Genomic DNA, 16,736 nt, shown 5'->3' on the forward strand with positions numbered 1-16,736 from the left:
TGGCCATGCTGCTGCTTTATCTTTTCCTCCAACACAGATGTTTCGTTGCTTGACCTTACAGGGTGCAGTGGGCTGGCCCAGTAGAAAGCAAATCCCCCACTCAGCCACTTGCTTGCTCCCTGCAGCAGGATGGGGGAGAGGTTGGAAGAGCAAAAGTGAGAAAGACTCCTCATCTGCTTGTAACAGAGGGTTTGGAGAGCAGGGGAGGCCAGGAGCGTCCCCAGGGTGCTGGGCAGCACCCCGCAAGGCTGGGCCATCTCCCCAGCACCCACGTATTCGGAAGCAACAGAGTGAGTGGAAATGATCCAGCGAACTACAAATTGCCCCGGGGGTAATGTGTTGCTGCCTCACCCAGAAGCGTTCACGTCATTAAATCCGCTCACAGTCACGGCTCAGGTATTCCCAGGCATTTCCGCGGTGCTTCCCCGAGGACTCCTGGGTCCCGGGCACAGCTCGGCCCTGCTGGGTGAGAAGATCATGTCCAGTGCGGGGGAAACTGAGGCACAGTCAGGTGGCTGAAGCTCATCTGTGCTGCAGGCAGAGCAGGGCTCAGGTGCCAGTGGGAGTGTTTTACTGATAAATGTTTTTGTGTTTTTTCTTATAATTACTCTGTTCTTTGTCAAGAAATGCCATGTTCCTTGAAGCCAGGGGAGCACGGTGACATCGGAAAGGAGAATTTTGTTGTAAAACCAGGCTTGATGTTTCTTTTTCTTTTCTCTTTTTAAAAATTTCCCCTTTAATACAGGAAAAAGGAGGAAGGGAGAGCAGACAGAACCCAGAGGAAGTGAGATTTCCCATCACTAGAACAAACCCTTCAGAACAATTTTAAGTAAAAACAATGGTCCAAAATAGCAGGAAAGTGAATCTTTTGCAGCTTACTAAACATCCTTAGCTTCTTTTTACCCAGTCTGAATGTCAGTGCTGGTGACTGCGCATGTAATTAGATAACAGGGGTGACTCTGGGGCGCATGGAGATGAGCAGGGAGGCAGGAATGCAAAGACACGTTTGGCTCCAATGAGTAAAACCCTCCTGAACTCAGCACCCCTGGGTCACGCACAGGGAATGGCAGGTGCCCTGGTGCCGCAGGCATCAAATATATTGAAATATACCCATCTAGTTATATCTTACAAACTGCAGATTGTGGTGTAGTCACGGTCGGGGGGGTGGATTAATGGTGTGGCATCGCTGCCGGCCATGTCGCGAGGGGGCTCCCACGTTGGTGTCTTGCAGTACTGTAGCTGTGCCACAGCGAGCACAGCCACGGCCTGGGTGCCTTTGTTTGGCTCCTGGCGCAGGAATCCTTTAGATTCACATTGTGACCTTGGGTGAGCAACTTCACTGTGTTTAAAATTAACTTTTCTGCAAACAAGGCGTGTAAATCTCATTGTGTCTGGAGAGCTGCGGTGCAGCACGAATGGCTTGGATTTGGTGAAGGGGATTTTTCACTCTGAGTTGTCCCCCTCTGTGACAAGGGTGCCAGTGCTGACCCAGCACAAAGCCACCATCCATGGGGGAAGATGGATCAGTAAAATCTGCTGTAGCGCAGGTTGCTGTCACCTCCTGCCGTTTGTGTTCTGCTGGCAGAGCTGAAAAGAGGCTCCAGAGTCTGATAAAAGAAGCTGCAGGCTCATCTTACACAAAAAAAGACCGGAGAAAATGGGGGTGCGTAGCCTGGCAAAACACAAGCTAAGGGCAGCACAAGGAGAGCGGTGTGCGGATGCATCCGCGGGTTCGCCCCGCGGGAGATGAGCTGCTGAAAGCCTTGGCACGAGACCGCAGGGGTGTGCGTTGCCTGTGACTACACGCAGGCTGGAAAAATAAGAAGTAGCTTTTAAGCATCACGGAGCAGGGGGGGCCTGAAAGAGCTTCCCAGCAGGAGCCCTGTGCGCTGGGAATACACAAACTCCTTTGGTGCTTTTTGAGGGGTTTTACATTGCACCATAAGGAGTGTCCCGTAGCTTTGTGTGCCCAGGCTGCCGTCACTGTAGGTCTGTGAGAGGATGTCTGTCTGTCCAGCCAGGTCCAGGTGGGTGTGTGCTGTGGATACACAGCCCATTTTACACTTATTCATTCTGCACGTGTATGCAGCCTCCTTGTCAGCAGCCGGGAGGCCTCTCCGGGAGGTGCCTTCCCCCAGCGCTGCCTTTGGTGTGGGTTTTACAGATGTTTTTTATACCGTCACGCAGCGCTGAGAGGGGGAGAACACAGCAAGTGTGATGTGCTGCTGACCCCCAGCTCCCTGGGGTGCCCGGGCTGGTCACGCACCTTCACCCCACTGATCTGTGGGGAGCATGGGGCAGTTGTCTACCCCTCACAGAATGTCAGGGGTTGGAGGGCCCTGTAAAGCTCATCCAGTGCAATCCCCCCATGGAGCAGGAACACCCAGCTGAGGTTCCACAGGAAGGTGTCCAGGCGGGTTTGAATGTCTGCAGAGGAGACTCCACAACCCCATGGGCAGCCCGTTCCAGGCTCTGCCACCCTGAGAAGAACTCGGGACCCCTCTATTTACCTCTCGCTAGATAATTAAAACTGACTTGAGTTATAAAAATAGGAGGGTGGGGGGGAGGTGACAGCTGGGCCGGGAGAATTACAGGAGGAGGAGATCAGCTCAGAAGGAGCAGCGGGAGGCAAGATGGCCCCATGCCGCGGCAGGGCAGCCGGCTCCTTCCCTCACAGCCCAGCCCCATAACCGCTCCTTCCCTCCCAGCACACCCCGGCCGCACAAGCAACCCTTTCCCTAACACCCCGGCTCGATAGCCGGCCCCTTCTCCCCACACCCCGCCTCCACAAGCAGCTCTATCCCTCACAGCCCGGCTCTACCGGCCGCCCCTTCCCCCCGGGCCCGCCCCGGCCCCTCAGCGCGGAAGGGGGCGGGCCGGGGCGGGGCCGCCCGCCGGGGCAGGGACGTCGCGGCCGGCGCGGCGCGGCAGGTAGCGCTGCCGGCGGAGCGGGCCGGGCCAGTCGGGACGGCGCTGGACCATGGGGAAGGTGCAGCTGTTCGAGATCCGACTGAGTGAGAGCCGCGTCGTCTACAGCCCCGGAGAGCCGCTGGCCGGGACCGTCACCGTGCGCCTGTCGGGCTCGCTGCAGTACCGAGGTGAGCCCGCGGCCTGCCCAACGCCTCCCGCGCTGGGGGAGCCCCCTGCCCGCCTCCCCCGGGCGGCGGGGCCGGGTGGGCCGGGCCGGGGCTCCGCCGCGGCGCTAGCGGGGAAGCCCGTGGGGCGCTGGGAGTGCGGGGTCCTCTCGGCCGTGGGGCCGGTGCCGGGGTTGGGGGTTCGCGGGGAGGAGCCGCTTCCCCCCTGGGCGCTGTGGAGCGGGTGTTCCGGGCTCGCACCTCGGTTCTGCCGCCGCTGCCGTGAGGCGGCTGGGGAGCGGAGCGGCGGGGCTGATCGAGCAACCTGCTGAATGATTTCCTCCTCTTACTTTTTGCTCCCATCCCACAAAAAATCCACACCCCCCAGGAAAGAAAAAAAGGCAAACAAAAAAGAACCCCAAACCACCACCCCCCAAAAAAACCACCAAACAACCAAAACGAAACCAAACCAGCACAGACTTGTTTCACAGAACCCTCCGAAAGCTGGTGGGTGCCCAGGGCGGTGGTACCGCGGGCACAGGAGCCTGGTCCCCGTGTCCAGCCCTTCCCGGAGCCCTGCAGCCTCCCTGGGCTCCCGGCATGGCCGTGGTGGTGGCCCCTGAACACCGGGCCCTTGTGCTCCTGGGTACCACCGGGCACCGAAACACGTTTTATGTGGGAGGAGGCGAGGAGGAGACGGGCGATGTGATGTCCTGGCTGGCGGCTGCACCTGCCGCAGCAGGAGGGCTGAGCGCTGGTTTGCGAGCGCAGGCTGCGGCGAGCAACCGTTTCGTAACGTCTCGAATGAATTTGAACGTTTTGAGTTGTGGAAGTATCAGTTTGGGAGGCGTCCAGGTCCTGTGTGTGCCAGGGTCAGTGCCTGCCTGCAGTCTGCTGTGTTGGGGGTGTGTGGGTGGCTGTTACTCCAGGTGAGACCCAGGCCCTGTTGCTGGCTGGTGCAGCCGGTCAGGGTGGGGGGACAGGGGTGGACCGGGGGAGATGAGCTGCTCGGTACAGATCTTCCCAACTGGGAACTTGCTCCTCCACCCTAGAGAAGTAATTTGGGTTTACAAGTTCATTTGGTTCTCAGAGCCATGGAAATGCAAACTGATTTGCTGTTTTCCCTGAGGTTGTCTTGCTTGCTTTGTCCTTTCTAACAAGTGATTTGGGGGGGAAAAAAAAGACCAAACAATGGAAAATGTGAAGTCTCTTGAACAGAGATGTCAGCCTGGATGATGGTGCCTATGCTCACCCGTGTCTTGCTTTCGCAAGCACCTCTCCCAGTTGTCTGCAATAGCCTTTTGGAAGCTTTCTCAGGAAAAAAATATCTAGGACAAGTGCAGACTTGTAGCCTGTTTAACTCCTGTCTGAGCAAAACAGTTGCACATCCAGTGTATTTTCTCATCGGAGGGTATTCCCAGCAATATTTCTTCCAACAAAGATGTCCATAACAAACTGTGGCTGACTTCTGTCCTTGGCCCATCCCATTGACTCCCACCCCTGCTCCTGAAGGCACCTCTTAGGCGAGACGAGAGTGTTTGGCCTCGAAGGGCTCGGTTGTGCTGGCCCCTGGTGCTGCCAGCTGGCTGCGGTTACGCTTTGGTGTTGCCTCTACAACTCCCATCTTGGAGAGGAGCTGCCAGGTTCTACCCTACACCAGATCTCCTTTGCTTCCCGGTGCGCTGCAGCTGGTTGTTGTGGGGAAGGAGGAAGGTGTCTCTTTGTTCCAGACCTTCTTTCTGCTTCCTCATTGCTTTCACTCTGAAACTTCAGGGTCAGGTCCTGAAGCCAGGAGGGGTTTTGTTCTTGGACCTGGTGTTTGATGCTAATGCAGGGGTTTTGGGAAGAAGCTGGACAGTGAAGCAGGGCTCTGGGAGAGCTGGCAGAAGCACTGAGCCAAAATCTGAGGTGGGCTGTGTGTGGCTGTTCCTTCTGCTTCTGTGCAGAGGTGACCGGAGCAGCTGTTTTGGGCTGAGGTCCCTGCGAATTGGCTTCACCAGCTGGGGCAGAAACTTTCCATAACTGGTGTCTGAACCTGCCCAAATAAGTCACGTCGGGTGTGATACCAACATCTGCAGAGCAGCACAAGGTGACTCTTTGCTGTGTGTCCTCCCTGCTGCTCTGTATCTTATGGTCTCTGGTGTGTAAACCCTCCATGCTGGGGCTGGTGGTCTCTCAGATGGGCTCCCTCTCCTTCTGACTGCAGGAAGTGTCTTTCCCTCAGCAGGAGGCTTGTGTAGCTGCTGAAACATCCTTCTTGGTGTGACAGCAGACAACTACTTATGGAAAGAGGTCTTAAAGAGTCTGGTTGAGCTCCACGAGCTCAGCAGCAGAGACATCAGACAACCTCTGATGTGCTGGTGCTTTCTGCTGGGGTGTGGAGAGAGGTAGGTGGCATCAGTTTGTGTTATATAGTATATACGCCTACGCCTTCTGTGACCAGCAATGAGTGACAAAGAGCTCTCAGGAGAAGACACGAAGTCCTCACCTGCTGCACTGTGTCCTACAGCAACAAGACTCGGTGCTTTCCATCTCCTCAGCTGGACCAGTCCGGTGTGCTGGTGGCTCTCAGTGTTGTGGTTTTGGAGATGGCAGATGCAAACAAGCCTGCAGATGACTACTTCACACGGTAGCTTGTTTTATGGTTGTTGGAAATTGCAGCTTCTGAAAGGTGGACAATGCAAACAAAGCAAGCTCCTTCTGCCTTGCTAAACACACTGGAAACCTTGGGTCATAGGAAAGTGTAACTGGAGACACACCTTTCAGGATCATAAATGCTCCCACCTACGCTGGCTTCCTCGCCAGCCCTGTGACTAACAATAAAGGCTGTTCAGTAGCACATCATCTTCAGCTGACCATGTGGCAGTGTCACAAATGACAACTGGCCTTTGGAGACCCACATAGACCTTCTGGGCAGACACACGTGTCTGTGCCGGGGTGAAGGCCCTTCCCTGAAAACTTGCGAGCCTCAAGGGAGAGCGCTGATGGGAATGCAGAATTCCCAATCATTGTGCCTGGCCTGCTGGGTAAATCATCAAACAAGGGTGTACAAAGAATAATTAATCTTAACAGGAAGCTGGCGCTGAGACAGCTGGAGATGGCGTTAATTTGGGGGGAAGGAAGAGGGAAATAAGTTCTGTCCAAGCAGGGCAGGCAGCGCCGGTTGCTGGCAGGAGTGAGCTGGAACAAAGGCTCGTGCTGCTCCGGGATTCTGGAGCACTTTCCTCTCAACTCTGCGGCGTCCAGGGGCCATGCAGATTATTTCAGTCGTGCTGCCTGCCATTCAGCGAGGCTTCTCGCAGGCAGAGCTGTAATGTTAAAATAACAGCCCTCTCTCCTGGGTCACTAAGACTAAAGAAACTGCAAGTGCTTTCCAGAGCAGATTCCAGCGTTTTGCTGTTCTCTATTATTTAGCTGTCTAGGTTTATGCACTGATGACTTGACTTTAAAATCACTCCCTTGAACTACAAAGCTCCAGACACAAGTACCTACGTCTGTTCGCACTCTAGAAGTACCCAGGTTCATAATTCCCATTTCTGCAGAGCAGCTGTGAATCATAATTTCCTTCTCTAATCTTAGATGTAGTAAGTATTCTCACATCTCAAATGGAGAACCGAGAAAGCTGGTGGTGAAGGAGGAGATTGAAAAGCAGGTCACTCGAATCCCAAGTCGTGTCCGAACTAAAAGATGACTTGTGTTTCCCTAGGAAGGCAGTGGGGAGAAGCTTGGGTTTGGCTGACATGTAAGGTGGATCTGACGCGTGTGTAACCTGTGCCCTTCCTGGAGGAAAGAGGTGACACTGAACGACTGTGTTGACCACGATCCTCTGCACCAATTAACCTCTGAAACGGAGGAAGGTGTTGTTCCTGCAGACAGGCTGTGGTTTGGGCTGCTTAGCAAAGTGATGTTGAAAGGATGGATTTAGTCCCTGGTCAATAAGTCTGAAGCTTGCTCCGTCCAGACATGGAAGTTTGTCTTCTATAAGGGTGGATTTGATATTTTTGTGCTTGGCACCTATATTAATACATCACTGGGACAGGAGGGACCCCAGAACTGGTCTCTGCCTTGGGGTGCGGTGTGCGAGGGAGCGCGGTTTGGACCCAAAGCTGTCACTATCTCTGGCAACACCAGCAGTGCCTGGTGAGATCCTCAAGCTGCCTGGCATCCCTTAGCGCTGGTGGGCACCAGGACGCGGCGAGGCTGGTGCTGATGCACAGGAATGCTCGCATGTCGTTCCACAGGCTCGCTCCGGCAGGCTGGATGGCTCCAGCTATGGGGAAGTGGATTAACTTTCTTTTCTCATTGTCTGGAGTGAGACAGCAGGGAACTGTGTGGCCAAGTCTGTCTGAGGCTGTGGAACAAAAGAGGGATTTTTGCTTTCCTGGCTGGCTCGCTGCTAGAGCTCCAACTCCTCTGGAGTCAATAACTAATCACGAGATTGTTTTGTGTCTCCTGTCGCTGCAGTGTGTGCCTCCCTCTGCTGCTCCCCCCGCCCGCGCACCACTTGTGCTCATCTGAAAAGCTCGCTTTGCCGTTTTCCTTGGCGAGGAGACGTGCTACGACCTCCCATCTCTTGTTTAACAAAATGGGAGAACAAGTGGAGCGGAGTTCTGTCTGTCTGATTTGCTTCCAAGTGTGACAAACGGGGTGCGGGTGCATATTCCTTCCCTGGAGCAGTGCAGCGCTGGAGCTTGTCGCTCAGGGCTGCAGGCAGGTAGGCAGCAGGGAGGCTCCCTGGCTGCAAGGATGGAGTCTGTTGGTTTCCATCCCTCTTTTCCAGAGGCAGATCCCCATCCCTGGCAGGGTTGGGCGATGGAGAGCAGCAGGGAGGGCAGTGGATCGGGCCAGCCCCTCTGCCAGAGGAGGTGTGGGACACACTCTGTCGTAGCCTGTGCAATACCTTTTGCTGAAAGTCATCCCTTGGGAAGGAGTCCATCTGTAGAAGCCATGTAGCTGCCACTTGGCGAAGTCTTGCTAGAGGCTGTCACAGCCAGGAAGAGTAGGACAGACGTGCGGACCATCCTCTGCCATCTGGAGAACGAGATGCTCAGGCTCTTCCAGGAGAAGAAAGGCTGTGGGATGGTTGGGTTGTGCTGCGAGGCTGCTGCCAGCCCCACTTGTGCAAAAGCATAGAGAAAAGTGCTCTGCCAGGCGTTGGGGCAAGTGCTGCTGAAACAGCCTGGCAAGCGCACCAGGGGCTGGGGTTTGGTTTGGTGCCTCTTTTCTTGAGGGCTGATTGTTGAGATATCCAATGTACAGCCTTTAGGCTACTGTTGTTACCTCTGGAGTCTGGCAACAGGGATTGCTATGGAAGTTAATTACCTCTTTGTGCTGCTCTTAAAAATCTGTCACTCTTCAAATCTCTTGTGTGGAAGAGCAAACTGCTTAGGAGAGGAGAAAATGAGCAAAGGACCAGACTGCTGCCAGTCAGCGGATTTTCGCCTTGTGCATGGTTGTCTGTGCGTGCTCTGAGCCCTTGGGTTGTGTCCAGGATCTGAAGCGGGAGGTGAAATGGCTTCAGACCACAAAGATGTGTAGCTTCTGTCCCCTTGTGATGGCTTTTAAATGACAACTTCACATCCCCTAACTCTTTGGCCAGTTAAAGCCAGCTGGTGGGGTGCCAGTGGCAAGTGCAAGCTGGGTGTTCTGCTGTGAATAAGCTTGTGGTAGAGGCTTTTCACCAGCCAGTGGGTAGCTGTGCCTGGGTACCGCTTTGTGCAGCATCAGGTACAGCGTCCAGAGCGGTGATCAATGCCATGAGTGGCTTCAGTGAAGTCCCACAGGTGTATCAGGACCTTGAGATGCTGGATGATGATGGCAGAGAGGACATGGATGCTGCTTTTGACCCCCTTGACAAGAGGAGGGTGGCAAGCTAGTGCCAGCCTGGAATTATCTGGAGGCCTAGTTTAAGAAACACCCTGACCTTTGAGCACCTTAATCTTGGTTAAAAATTTGACTTTACCAGATATCCGTAGCAAAAGGGCTGTTTCCAAGGAGCATGAATCATTTCTGGAGCACTAATGCTTATAACTTCCAACCCTTTGTTCCTGCTGATTGAAACCGTGTTCTCGGTTGTCCTGGCTCCAGCAGCTCAGGCCAGAGGTTACGGAGCTGCAGCAGTTTGCTGTCCATCCCTCCCCAGCACACCCGCCTGAATCCCAAATCCTCCCTGCAATAAGACTTGAATAAAACTGGCTCAGAAGGCAGCATCTCCAGGGAGAAAAGCTCTCGGTCCCAAATGCTCTGTATTCTGTCTGCTTGGACCTCTGCAGGTGTCCAACCTGACTGTGAGGACTGTCTTACCAACTTGTAGCATTCCTGGCATAGCAGGGATTTGTTATGTATCTTGTGCTCTGATAATAACGAGAACATAAGTCATTTTCCCAAAGTGATGATCTTGCTATAAATAGAGAATCCAGCTGCTTGCATTGAATGGCATCAAAGAAAATCATAGGAGCAGCTCTTACGCAGAATGAAGTGGATTCTGGCTGCTTTCTCCGAAATCGCTGGGGCTGGGGGAGGGGGATTTCCTGACAACTGAGATGTGCAAAAGCAACACTTGAGAGCTCAAAGCAACGCTCGAGAGCTCGCAGTGGCGTGCGAGATGTTCAGTGGGGAGCAGGTGGGGTGAGGTGGCTGGGATCTCCCCCACCAGAGAACCTGCCTGCCCTGGTTCCTAGGTTGCTTTTCTGCTTAGAAATAAGGCTTTTCAGGAAAAGACGCTTGAAACCTCCTCTGTGAAGAGAAAGGGAGCTGGCTCCGGGCTTGTGCCTGGAGCTGCAGCAGTGCTAAATCACTTGGAGGTGTCTCAGCAAATTCCAGCTGCTGACTTGCCGGCTCAGCCCCTGGAGCGGAGCAGCAGGGTGGGCGAGCGTTAACGCAGGGTTACACATGGTTGCTTGTCCCCTGTGCTCTGCCCTTATTGTATATTGACTGCAACCCCTTGCACCCACACTGTTTCCAGGATGGCTGAGCAGTCCTGAACTTACTGCTTTAGTCCTCAGTCCCTTGGAGACACAGGACAACTGGTTATGGCAATATTGTCTGTACTGGATCCTTTTAGCCCCAGGTGTGTATGGTGGGGGGTGTCCAACCTGGAATAGGCCTTTTCCTGGCCGTCTGGGAGCTGAGCTGACTTTGTGAGTGCTCTTCTCTGAGGACAAGGAGTGAGTGCTGGCGAGTTTGTGCCCAGGAGCATCCCCGGAGCCCCAGGAGGGGATGGATGAGCATCAGCTCCTCTGCTGAGCACCTGCACTGCATCTGCAGGGCTGGCTGTCGCTCAGAGGACCAGGCAGTCTGTGTCGGACCATGTTTTGAGTGACAGTGAGGATCTCCCAAAATAAGCATCACTCAACAGGACTTATTGTAGCCTTAACCCCTAGACAAGTACGTCTGACGGCCTCAGAAGAAAATGTGCGACCCGGTTCTGCAACAGAGTCTGGCCCACAGGAGCCCTTGTGCTCTGGAATTACAGTAAGCCTGTTAAGCATGAATTTCCAGAACTCTTTGAAGCCTTTATTTAGAAAAAGCCTGAAAAGGGAGTAGGCTCTGGTGAATCAACCTCTTTGTGGTAAGTAGAGAAACCTGATCAGTCGGCTGTTTATCTGCCGGCAGCGGCTTTTGCACCCAGCGCGGAGGGGCGATGCTCCTGCGGCAGAGGGGCTGTCTGGGGGGACAGCGTGTTAAACCTGCTCCGGGCTGTGGGAAGAACAGAGACGAGCTGGCTGTGGTCACAAACAGAGGTGTGTTCCCAGGACATCAGAGAGCTCAGCCTCCCTGTCTGATCCTTGTTGAATCGCACCTTGTTCTGCCAGTGAGGTGGGACAAGATACCTGGCTTCATTTGCTGGGAAAGAACAGTTTGTTAATGAGTTTAAAGGGGCAGTTTGGTACAGCATGGACCTGGCTGGTCCTAAAGCACCCAGCAAATGCCTCCGGGGACCTGCAGCGTTGTGTGGTTGACTGTGGTAGGGTTTCTTGCCCAATTCTTCCTTTTTTAGACAGCCAACTCAAGTTTACCAGAATATCTTAACTGCTTTGGCCTAAAGCAGTGCTAAGTGCTGGGTGGAAACCTATTTCAGTTTGGGCGAGCTGTTAAAAAAGAGGTTCCTCTCAGCCCAAGGGAGCGTGGCTGTGGTCCCTGGCTGGCTGAAGTGTTGAGAGCTGCAGGTCCTGGCTTCCGTCTGCATTCCTGCGAGCCGGGGCGAGCTGCTGGCTCTGCGCCACGCAGGGCAGCGGGGACCTGCATTCCCCTCCCACGGGGCCGAACACTGAAGATTAGGATGCTCTGACTGCTTCTGTATGTACAGCCTTGTTTTGCTTTGAAGGGCATTGATTGCTCTTTTTTTCTTCTTTGGTTGCACAAGTCTCACAGGGGCAAGTTTAAGTTGCCCAGATCCCTCGAGAAGGATGACAGTAAATTAGGATCTGCCTTATTCAGGGGATCGTGAGTAAACCTTGCCTGGACCTCGCTGAGATCCTAAATATGAGGTGTTTCTGGCTGCATGTGCTGCTCGGATGTGCTGGTGCTGGCAGGGAGCCTCAGCCCCTGCTCAGGACAGGGCTGAAACCAGAGCTGAGCTGTACAGAAAGGAGGATGAGGAGGAGAGGGCACGTTTTCTGCTGGGATCTGCTGGGTAACAAGCTGAGCTGCTCTTGGCCAGCGTGAGACTTGCTGCAAGCCTGGAGCTCAGTCCCGTCCTAGTAAAAGTGCAGCCTGCTCCCTTGTGGATGGGGCAAACAGAAGCGAGTCTTGAGCACTGCTCTAGAAAGGATGGCAGGCACAGTGTTCTCCAAACAGATCAGTCCGACCCTCTCTGAATTTCTGTGCGGAGAAGCAGGAAGAAGTTTCTGAAGACTGAAAGTTGGCTTCACACACCAGAGCGGTTGAAGATCCACACGAAACGCCGCCGCTATCTGCTCCAGCCTTCTGCTCCTCTGCAGCCTCTTTGCGTTTCCCCTCCGATACTCCGAGGGATGGGTATTAGGAGCGGAGGCTGTGGATGCTGTCGGTGCGGCTGGGGTGGGTGGCTGGCATGGAGACAGCCGTAGCGAGCTGTGAGATCTGCCTCTCTCTGCCAAACACTCAGTTTCCTGCAGTGCCTTGTGTCTCATTGGGCTGTTCCCAGCGCTCAGGGGTGTCTGTGTCTGCCATCCTGGCTTGGGAGGAAGGGGCTGGTCCCTCAGCGTGCTGTGCTGGTGCTCGGTCACTGTCCTTGCACGTGGACCCGAGGGTTGGCATCATCGACCCCAGCCCTGTGTGTTGCAGCAGGCGTGTGGAGTGATTCTGCTGCCACTTGTTTAGGATGGGGCAAGAATTTTTGCTCCCGAAACCAGTCTGAGGTACAACTTTCTCCTTCCCCGCTTCCTCCCAAGCCACCATCGAGGGGTATTGCCCACCCCAGCCCATGGTGTGTTGGTTGGGAGCCTTGGTTCCAGCAGGGAGGCTGGGGTGGGTGGGCTGGTGCTGGGGGCAATAATTGTGTAGCTGTGTGTCCCTGCCAGACCATGGGTGCAACTTTGTCTGCCCTTATGGGCTCTCAAAGCAGAATGACCCCATTCTTCCCCACCTCTCTGCCCGGGCTATTTGGAAGAGCAGCACTGGGATCTACATCAGTCTAAAGCTTTAAAAGAAATCCACCAAACTTGTCATTTTGTTTTCAAGAGGCAGTTTCGAGAAGGGATGCTGGGGATGTCCTTTTTGGAGTGTGCTTGGTGAGCAGCGAGGTGGTTGTGGCAGCAGCATGGTGGGGATCGGGGTAACAGGCTGGACGGGTTCAGCCCATCAGTCGGGCTCTGCACAAGGATGCTGCAGCGTTTCGTGCCTGTTGCTAAGGAGCTGCGGTTGCCTTTGGCAGCAGGACTGGCAGGTCCAAGGCACAGACTTTGTGACATGTGGCCATCCCCCTCCCGTAGCCCCTGTGGCCTTGTTTGCTGTTTTCCCCCTGCAGCCCAACGTGTGCAAGGACAGGCTTATCGAACGTGCTCAACCAGGGATTTTTTTTCCAGATGTTCGAGATGACCGTCTTCCTCCGAGGGCAGCCGGTGTGCTGATAAACTCTGTGATGCTATAAATAAACCTCTCAGCTCTGCGAGGGAGAAAAGCCTTTGGCTTGAACAGGAGTTTGCTCTGAACAGGAGCCCAAGAGTTATTTCTTCCCTTGGGATGTATGTTGACCCCTGGTTTTGGAGAGGAGCTGGAAAATGTGCGTTCTCCTGTTGCTCTCAAGAAAGTGATGGAAGAGGGGAGGGGGCTGACCTGCCTAGGAGAGAACTCGGAGATTTGCTGCTCCATGTTTCTATAGGCACACACCTGCCCGGTCTCCCTTTGGAGACTTCTGTGTTTTCCTGGAATAAGAACATCCTCCGTGTGTTGATTCTACTTGCATGGATTTGCTGGGCTGGACTCTGGCTAAAATAACCTGTGCGTAGCCAGAATGACTCTGTGTCGCTTTGCCATGTAGCAGGGCCAACACTCCCCTGTTGTTGCCTTAGGTGGAGTTTTTACAGGCTGTTGAGGAGCTGGTCTGGCTTTCCTGCAGCGTGTTGGGTGGATCTGGCCTTTTTGTGATTGTGTGGGAGACCCGGCTGGGTCCTCCTGTCTCATCCTGACAGCCCCCAAATACAGCCCTGCTGCTATGGCCAGGGAGAACAGGCACTTCTAGCCCTTAGGATGGGTTTTGCTGAGCTGGGGTGTGCAGGATGGGCTCTGCTGCTCTGGAAATTGGCTCATGGAAAGGTCAGGGCCAGGAAGGGAGGGATTGTCCCTTCCACTGCTGGTCCAGCCTCTTGGAGGGTGCAGTGGGCAAGTGCCGGCCTGGGTGTGGAATGGCTGAGCAGCAGATCTTGCTTCTGGAGGTTAAATAATGCTAAAAGTAATGCCAGTGCAGAGTGGGCTGCATGGTCCTGAGCCCCAGCTGGGCTTGTGCGTGGTGGGAGCGTTGCCCACAGGGAGAAAGACGGGTCAAACTGTAGCGACGACTCAGTGTTTCACTTTGGGCCTGTCCACAGCCTCCGAGCAGAGAGCGGTGTTGGGTGTGACTTGTGCGACGGGCTGGCAAGTTGTGGCAGGTAGGATGTCCCCCTGGGTCTTGGGGACCCACATCAGCGTCTGATTGTGCTGAAGGCTGTGCTGGTGTGGGAGGTGCTGCTCAATGTGTGTCAGCTCCAGACAGTTCACCGCCTGGGCCCAGGTATGGGTTTGGGTTTGAGTTGAGGAGGAAAGCATGAGCCACTCTTCTAGAGGACTCCACATTAGAGGCCAGATCCCCTTCCTGCCTCTGTGTTGGGCTCTTGGGAAGGAAGAAGAGCTGTGGTTTCTGATGCATCCCTTCCCCACCCCAGAAAACCCCAAACCAACCAAGCTGTTGGTGTCTCTTTCCCTCTACCGCTGGCTGTTGCCTGTCCCTTTTGCAGCGGGTGTGTGACACCGATGGGACCTGAACCTGAGGGGGTCACCTGGGACTGGGTCTGGCCCTGCTGCCGAGTGCAGAGTGGCTGCTGAGACTGGACGTGCCTGGATTTTGGAAGGAGGGATGTACATGGACGACCTGCTGCTGGCAGGGCGGGGGATGCGTGTCCTCCACTTTCCTCTCGCCCGAGATGCAGCACCAGCTCCCGTGAGGAGGGCAGCACGCTGGGGCATGGGGAAGAGTAATTTGAAGTCTACGGCTGCTCTCCTTAAGTCACCTTGGAAGAAGGCAGACGTGCCCAGCTCCTGGCATCTCTATTTTTACTTCGTGCAGAGATGGATATGACGGAGCTGTCTCCTTTTATTTCCAGCGTTTGGCGCGTGCTGCAGCGCGTTGCTGAAGATGTGTCTGGCTGGATGCGAAGCTGCCGCCTCCCTGAATCCCTGGGGGACTGCAGGGGTGAAGGGCTCTTGTCTTCCGTGTGGCTTTGTAATTCATTTCCTCTCTCCTTACTGCTCTTTGCCTCCCCCTTTCACTTCCTATAGATTTTTTGGATGTTTTTTTCCTGTATTTATTCAAAGCAGCCTTGGTAGAGAGGGAGCAGGAGCGTGGTAGCTGGGACCACTGGTAGCACTGGGTTCTAGAGGCATTTTTACTGGGTTTTGAATAACTGGAACTGGCCTGTTGTGATGTAGAAACTTCTTTTCCGCTCTATCTGCAGCTTGGCACAGAGATTTCCTTGGAAAGGCTCACACTGTGCATTTTGTTCCCTGACAGTCAGGGCTGACAAGCTTTGCGCCTCAGGTGGCTCCGGTTGCAGCAGCTCTGATGGTGCTGGTTTGCCAGACCTGTCCCGCCGACGCTGTTTTGAGCTTGCAGCTGCCCCCAGCACCGCATCCCCAAGTTGTGCCTGTCATCTGTCCCTGTCCCTGCTCCTGTGTGTGAACAGGAGCCCATACATGACATTTGGGCAAGTCCCCAGTACCTGCCCCTGGGGTGCTCATGGAGAGGCTGAATTCATGGTTAGCTGCTCCAAAACCTGGTTAGGAATGAGATAAATGGCTTGACCTGTTGAACCAGCTGTCTCTGAAACCTCCTACATAACCTGGGGGGAACAAGAGCCCTGAAGCTGCTGGATTTTCCTGTGGCGCTTGTTCTGTGGCTGTGGGGATGAAATGGGGGGGCTCCGTGGCTGCCCTGGACCTGCTGCCCCAGCATCACCCTCCCTGTGGGGGCCTGGGGATCTCATTGGATCTCCTGGATCTCTTCAGGAGCCTGGTGATGAGCTGGGACATGTGATCCCTGTATCCAGGCACAGTCCTGCTCCCGCCCATGGGTCGATGTGTTTGCTCAGAGCTGTTGTCTGTCCCATTCCTCCCCCAGTGAGGCTGGGGGAGCTCATGTTGCTGGAGTAGGTTGGAGAAGATGCTCCATAACAAATCCTGTGCCACCTGGACTGCTCCAAGGCTTGTCCTGTATCTAGTGACTTGGTGTGCCTGGTAATGGTACACTGAGAGCTCTGGAGAGCATAGAGGAAGAGTTTCTCCATTGCTGTGAAATTGCCTTCAAGCTTTTCAACTTCAAATGTTTGTTTCTGCCGCTTGTATTGCCCTCACGCACCTGGAATGGCAGCCTTCTCCAGCCACGTTCTGCCCCTTGCTGGGGACACAGGACAGGGATGTCCCTCCAGGATCCCTCCTCCGTAGGCACAGGCTGGCTGTGGCCACACCAGTTTGGGATGTTGGGGGTTGATTGAGAAGCCTTGGAGCTGACAGCTCCTGCACCTGTGATGGAGAACTCGTTAGCTAGAGGTGGCGAGACTTTCAGAGGCGGTCAGATTTTAGTCCTATCGGTGGATTATAGGGGGATCCACCATTGCAGGGACCACCAGCCAAGGGTTAGCTCTGAGTGTCAGGCTGAAACCCACTGCCTTTGGCTGCTGAGGCTCCGTCTCCTGTGGAAAGGGAGCTGGGCCATGGCATGTACATGCTCGAACATGCCCACCCACCCGTCTCCCAGGAGCGGGAGTGCCTCAGCACCACAATGCAGCGAGCGGGCTTGAATTAAAGACCGTCATCCCCGTATCTGGTGTTGCAGCAGATGGTGGTGATCTACAAACTTCTGTGGTGAAGGGAGGCTGAGGGGGAGCCAGTTCAGGGGCTGTTGCTCCTGAAGGATGTGGATGTTCTCCAGTTCTTGGTTGGGCTTTTCTCGCTCGCATCTCCTGTGTGAAAATGTGGGAGTGGAGCGGT

The 16,736-nt window shown here is 54.7% G+C and overlaps 1 protein-coding gene across 1 annotated transcript in view; it reads left to right on the forward strand.

Annotated features, from left to right (window-relative positions):
- Positions 1-2,874: 2,874 nt before the first annotated feature.
- The window catches only part of ARRDC1 (arrestin domain containing 1), a 36,313-nt gene continuing 22,451 nt past the window's right edge, over positions 2,875-16,736 (forward strand). Inside the window, exon 1 of the mRNA XM_065854111.2 lies at positions 2,875-3,098. Within this exon, the coding sequence (XP_065710183.1) occupies positions 2,981-3,098 (118 nt within the window). The 5' untranslated portion in view covers positions 2,875-2,980. The remainder of the gene's footprint in view (positions 3,099-16,736) is intronic.

Source organism: Patagioenas fasciata, chromosome 20, assembly GCF_037038585.1.
Source record: "Patagioenas fasciata isolate bPatFas1 chromosome 20, bPatFas1.hap1, whole genome shotgun sequence".
Lineage (NCBI taxonomy): Eukaryota > Metazoa > Chordata > Aves > Columbiformes > Columbidae > Patagioenas > Patagioenas fasciata.